We start from the raw sequence: 6,456 nt of genomic DNA, 5'->3' as shown, positions 1-6,456 counted from the left end.
GCTATGGTTAAGGAGATTCGGTATGCATCGATGTCTATGTTTAAACATGGGATGTGTGGCTCTTTAACACGAAACATATTGATTGTGAAAGAGGACATAGATGGTAATACTTCAAAGTGTATCGGAACTACATTTCATTTACATGGCATCTAATTTACATAGCATCTAATAGGAAATAACATATGATGAACGATTTAAAACACATGTAATAATGGTTTCTAGGGTTTTCCCAAAGAAGTATCTTGTCATGAGAAACATTTTATGTTAAGGAAGAGTTACATTTAGATACACATTCTTAGCACAAGTTTAACCTAATTCGTCTTTGTTTCATCATACATCAACTTTTCAAATGTTTCTATAAAACATCGCAAGTATACAAATTATCAGTTTTTGGGAACTTTATCAATTAGTGAAACTGTAAAGTTGAAAGCAAACCAAATAAATCATTTGAATAACTTAAAAAATTATTGTTTGACTTGATAATGTAATAAATATATTAGATATAATATAATATAATTACTTACCATCACAAGAATACAAAAATGACGTTATAGATTATTAAAACAAATTCTAATAAATTATACAATTCCAATTGTAAAGAAACAGTTTATATTGTAATTGTAAATGTAATTGTATGATGTATTCAGAAAATACAAATGATTCATGTAATCGGATTTTTAGAAGTAGATGGGAGGATTAATGAGGAGGAGATAGACTTGAAGAGAAGGGGGTTTTCCTTTTCCTTTTCCTTTTTCTTTTCTTTTACACACAACTGGAGGAGAGATTGAGCTGATTGATCCCTCTGCATCTGTTGCAGAAACCAAGGAAGAAATTAAAGGATCTTTCTTATCAGGTGCGTTCGTACGAAACCCTTCTCCCATCTTACAATTCCACCTTTAGAAAGTAACATACACATTTCTTGGAGTTCTTCCGTTTTAATTTTACTCGCCCCTCTTGGTTTCGCTTTCTGGGATTGTTTCAGATCGTAAATTTCAGTAATTTACGACTAGGGTTTTCTATTTTTGTTCGGTTAGTTGATGAATTAGGTCTTCTTCCTTTTTTGTTTCTTTTGTTCAGTACGTAGGGTTTCTTGAGCATACATTAAATTAAATTATGTAACTATTTCGCACTGTGATCCGTTAATTCGTCTTCTTTTTTCCCTTTTTTGGGAAGATATTGCAACCATTAAGTTAACATGCACACTACCTGTTTGTTTTTATGCCGCAATGTAAAGATGCTCTCTTTTGTTTCATTCTTTGTTCGTGTGTGCCTTTACTTGCAAACTGTTTATCGTATCTGTTTGATTTTGTTGCAAATTACCAAATCATGCTTCCGAATTGCTTGAGCAAGTTAATTGCATCTTCTTCTGGCTAATTGGCTATCTACCATTTTGTAGATTGTTGTAAAACAAAAGAACATCATATTCATACCTAGTGATTTCCAAGATGCCTCCTCACAACGAAGTTGACCAAATTGACTACATGGCAGAAGAAGGTGACATGTCGGATTTTGCAGATGATGTTGATGGAGAGGAAAACAATGGTGAAGATCGAAATCTTGAAGATTATGAAATGGTTAGTCTAACTCTAATACTCAAATTTCATTCCTTTTAGTGTTTTTAGTCCAGATTTCAGAATCTAACATCAAATGTATATGTAATTATGTTTGATTTCATATCTTTTTAAGTTCTAATTTTGAGTAGCTTACAAAGGTGACGGATACGTCCTCTGCTCAAGCAAGATCAGGTAAAGATATCCAGGGCATTCCATGGGAAAGATTGAATATAACAAGAGAGAGTTACAGGCGTACAAGACTTGAACAATACAGAAACTATGAAAACATTCCCTTATCTGGTGATGCTGTTGATAAGGTACTACAAATACAATATCTACTTTCTTTCTTTTTCCACTCTTCATATTCTAAAAACTTTGTTGTTGGATACAGAAATGCAAACAGAAGTCCAAAGGTGGTAACTACTATGAGTTCTTTCATAATACAAGATCAGTGAAACCTACAATCCTTCATTTTCAGGTATATTGGGTTGATATTTACCAAAAAGCCCTCAAAGATTCTAAAAGTTTCTTTGTTATACAGCTAAGGAACCTGGTATGGGCTACCTCAAAGCATGATGTGTATCTCATGTCTAACTATTCAATCATGCATTGGTCATCATTATCACAAAACTTGACTGAGATTCTAAACTTTTCTGGACACGTGGCACCTACTGAGGTACTAATATTTACTTTTATTTTCATTCATCATAATGTTCTTGAAGTTTCAAAAAGACAGAAATGACATTCTCACATTGTGTCTTGTATCATTTTTGACCTAAATTCAAGAATTTTAATTTCTTTGATAAATTTTAAATCTTTTTGAGATTTGAAAATCTGATATTTGTTTTTTTGGGATACAGAAACATGCGGGAAGTTTGTTGGAAGGTTTTACACAAACTCAAATTAGTACACTTGCAGTGAATAATGATTTCTTAGTGGCAGGAGGGTTTCAAGGAGAGCTTGCTTGTAAGGTAATTTGTTATATAAAAATATATGATTTTAGTAACGAAAAAAAAAAAAAAAAAGTATTTTTGATTTAATCCTAACATGGAAATGTTAATGTATTAAATGATGCAGAGATTGGATAAACAGGGAGTGAGTTTTTGTACAAGGACAACTTATGAAGACAATGCTATAACAAATGCTATTGAGATATACGACACCTTGAGGTAATAATTGTGTTTTTTTTAACTATTTGTTTTTTATAAAAATATATTTTTGTTTATATTTTGTAGTGGTGGAATGCATTTTATGGCATCAAATAATGATTGTGGTGTGAGAGAATATGACATGGAGGGATTTCAGCTTGTGAATCACTTCCGCTTTCCTTGGCCAGTCAATGTAAGCTTCTTTGCTAGTTTTTGTACAATGGAATCACGAAAGGAACGGAATGGAATCACATATTCCATAGTAATGTAAAAAAAAATTGTTTTCCCCGATGGAATGTAAATATGTCATATGTGATCCCTTCTATTTTGTTAATTCCCATTCCAACCAAACATGATCATGGAATGTAACGACTCATTCCATTCCATCCAACCAACGGAATCAGTGATTCCATTTACATAGTTAACTTTGTTATTGTTTTATTGCAGCATACATCTTTAAGTCCAGATCGGAAGCTGATAACAGTAGTTGGAGATAATCTTGATGGATTACTAGTAGACTCCATGAACGGAAAGGCAAGAACTTTTTTTTTTTTTTATTTTTTTTTATAATAAAGTTTTTGGATGAAAAATAATAAACATATCTGATGTGGCAGACGGTTGCCACGGTGGAAGGCCACCTGGACTACTCATTTGCGTCCGCATGGCACCCGAATGGAAGAATATTTGCAACAGGAAACCAAGACAAAACATGCAGGGTGTGGGACCTACGAAACCTGTCAAGTCCGGTTTCGGTTCTGAAGGGGAACATGGGGGCAGTTCGGTCAGTGAGGTTCTCATCAAACGGGCAGTTTTTGGTGGTGGCTGAGCCGGCGGATTTTGTGCATGTTTATAACACGGAATTAAACTATGAAAAAAGGCAAGAGATTGACTTTTTTGGGGAGATTTCTGGGGTTTCTTTGAGTCCTGATGATGAGACACTTTATATTGGAGTATGGGATAGGACTTATGCAAGCTTGTTGCAGTTCAACAAAAGGCATAACTATGGCTATCTTGATTCCTTCATGTAGTAGAATGGAAGAAGAATAATTTAATTGTCTTGAATTTAAATAACTTGTTTTTGTTTTTGTTTCATGAAAGAGAGAAAGAGAGAGAGACTTAAGAACTTTGTATTGTTGTCTAAAATGTGGTGGGTAGAGAAGAAAATGTATAGTTAAAAAAAAAGTATGTCGAGTTGAGAAATGTTTGTTTGTTGTTAAGTATGTGTTAAAATGTGGTGTTGTTGCTTGTTAAATGTTTGTTGTTAAGTATGTGTGTGTGTGTGTTTTTTTCTTTGAATTAGAAAAAAGTTGAAGTATAAATGAGTGTGTAATGTGTATGTATTACTTTCTTTGGGATCATGAATGTGATGTGCTCATAGCTAGATTCATGACAAAAGACAAAAGTATGTTTTTTGTGTTTTAACAACTGTCTTTTTATAGGATGTTTGTGTATGTTGTTTCATTACTATTGGTTGGGAAAAATATGCAACCCACGTAATTATTGAAAAACTCATAAAAAAATTTGTTAACTAACTAACAACTTAAAAAAACTTTGATTTGAAAACCTGGCTTTTTATTTCAGGAGTTATTTTGTATGAATAAAAAATGAAAAAAAAAAAAAAACGCATAGCTCATACTATTACAGATGTTCTAAGGTGGAGTTAGACTTTATAGATTAGATAATTGGTCATTTCCAAGGGTTAAAAGGAAACTGTATATCGCCACCGAAGGAACTTTTACATTGATTTTTGTAAGTAAATAATACAAATTCTCATGAGTTGAATGTAAATATTGTATGAGTTAATTCTTTCAATACAGGCCAAAGGCCCTGTGCGTCACAAGGAGAAGAACAACGCATTTCTTCTTTGAGTGATCCAAAGGCAAAATCAAGAGTTTTCTTTTAAAAAGTGGGGTGTTTTTGGAAAACCTTGATAGAAACTAGTTTGGACCTTGATTTGTAGAAATAGATTATTAATGTAAACTAGTAAATTCTCCCGTGCAATGCAGCGTGAACAATCTATTTTGTAAAGACTGAAGTTGTGGTGTGTGCGATGCCATCATCCCGAGTTCTTCCCCTTACTTGCGGAAGTACCTGAAACCAAAACTAAAACTGTAAGCACGAAGCTTAGTGAGCTCCCCCAAACTACCACATACCATACAATAACATATAAACACGTACTGGGCATTGCCCACTGCATCAGACTGAAGCCTGGAAACTGTATCGGACCGTAGTCCGGAACTGACTGGGACCTTGTCCCCTGCATCGGACCGATGTCCGGAACTAGCTGCATCGGACCGAAGTCCGGAACTGACTGCATCGGACCGAAGTCTGGAACTAACTGATCATAGCATAGCATATACACATATCAACTAGCATAACACACATCATCATAAACTAATATATTGCATACTACGTCAGGCCGTAGCCCAGAACACATAACACATAAATCCTGTCTGAGCCACGAAGGCATCAAACACACTAACAATTGCATCGGACCGAAGTCCGGAAACTACTACTAACTAAACGGGCCGGCATTGTGGCCTTAGACTCTTTCCTACTGGAAGGAAACTCACCTCATAGCCTAGCTGCTGAAAGGACTGCTCCGGAATCTGTCTGTTGCATCTCCGGTTTCACCCCGACTACAATATCCATGAGCACCATCAATCAAATACTGATAATAATAATACTGAGGGTAAAATGACTCTCCTACCCCTGGTCCAAGTCAACCTAACTATCAAAGTCAACATTCAGTTGACCTGACTCGTTGAGTTGGGCCGCCAACTCGTTGAGTCCTTACTCTTACTTCCTTGATTCCACTCGCTAGTACTCGTCGAGTTTTGGCGCAAACTCGGCGAGTTCCTCTTCGCTACTAACACTCCGACAATCTGCATCCGACTCGCTGAGTTGAACAACTCGTCGAGTTCTCCTTCATCAGATGATCATTCTAGCTGTGACTCGCCGAGTTGTATGAACAACTCGTCGAGTCTGTTCTTGAAGTATAAAGATGGCCTTGGACTCGCCGAGTTAGGGCATTGACTCGCCGGGTTCTTCCACGAATGAGTCTAACCCTCTAGCTCACCGAGTCCACCTCTCACTCACTGGTTCCACTCGGCATAACTTGAAAAAGGAAACACAGGGGACTCGTGACTCGACTCGCCGAGTCAGAAGAACGACTCGCCGAGTCGTATGCATGCAAATACTATACACTCGATTCTGCTTGAAACTAGTCCATGCCATTAATAGATCTGGGTTCCTGGGACTTGATTTACACGTAAAGTTTCCAACTTTACGTGTAAATAACATCAAATGAAGGTTTTAAGGTTAAAAGCACACTATAATAGTAGATCTAGAGCTTTCATGCAAAATGGATCCATACAGGTGCTAGATCTAAGCTCTTGGAAATCAAATCTAGCTAGATCTGAAGGTTAATCAACTCCATGAGTCCTCTATGCTACTACTAAGCTAAGATGTAACATCCCGAAAATACGAGCAAAAAATTTCATTTTTAAATACACATACTTAGCAAAACATTAGAATAAAACATTCATTGATCATATCATTTCATAAAGGATGTGCGTGTCTGGAAACCAGTTTATAAAATCATAATAAAAACACAGTACAATTCCCCAGGAAGATATCATAGTGCAGAATACAGAGCGTGTGTGTGATGTACTACTACCGCGCGAGCTCCTTCCCCTTCGAAGAAGAGGTACCTGAAACCAAAACTGAAAACTGTAAGCACGAAGCTTGGTGAG

The 6,456-nt window shown here is 36.0% G+C and overlaps 1 protein-coding gene across 2 annotated transcripts; it reads left to right on the top strand.

Annotated features, from left to right (window-relative positions):
* Window positions 1-714: 714 nt before the first annotated feature.
* Window positions 715-3,953, top strand: LOC145037768 (putative WD repeat-containing protein C2A9.03). Of its 2 annotated transcripts, none has more exons than XM_078986491.1 (10): window positions 715-853; window positions 1,397-1,574; window positions 1,712-1,870; window positions 1,945-2,031; window positions 2,095-2,229; window positions 2,414-2,524; window positions 2,631-2,722; window positions 2,789-2,894; window positions 3,149-3,235; window positions 3,316-3,953. In XM_078986491.1, the coding sequence occupies exons 2-10, from the start codon at window positions 1,446-1,448 to the stop codon at window positions 3,727-3,729; spliced, it is 1,320 nt and encodes a 439-aa protein (XP_078842617.1). In that variant the 5' UTR covers window positions 715-853; window positions 1,397-1,445; the 3' UTR covers window positions 3,730-3,953. The 2 variants fall into 2 exon arrangements, with proteins under 2 accessions (XP_078842617.1, XP_078842614.1); XM_078986488.1 differs by having other exon boundaries at window positions 1,703-1,870.
* Window positions 3,954-6,456: the final 2,503 nt, after the last annotated feature.

Source organism: Lactuca saligna, chromosome 1, assembly GCF_052625555.1.
Source record: "Lactuca saligna cultivar CGN05327 chromosome 1, ASM5262555v1, whole genome shotgun sequence".
In the NCBI taxonomy this organism is placed as follows: Eukaryota; Viridiplantae; Streptophyta; class Magnoliopsida; order Asterales; family Asteraceae; genus Lactuca; species Lactuca saligna.
Note: the sequence above shows the minus strand (reverse complement) of the source record. Positions and strands in the feature narration are given on the sequence as shown.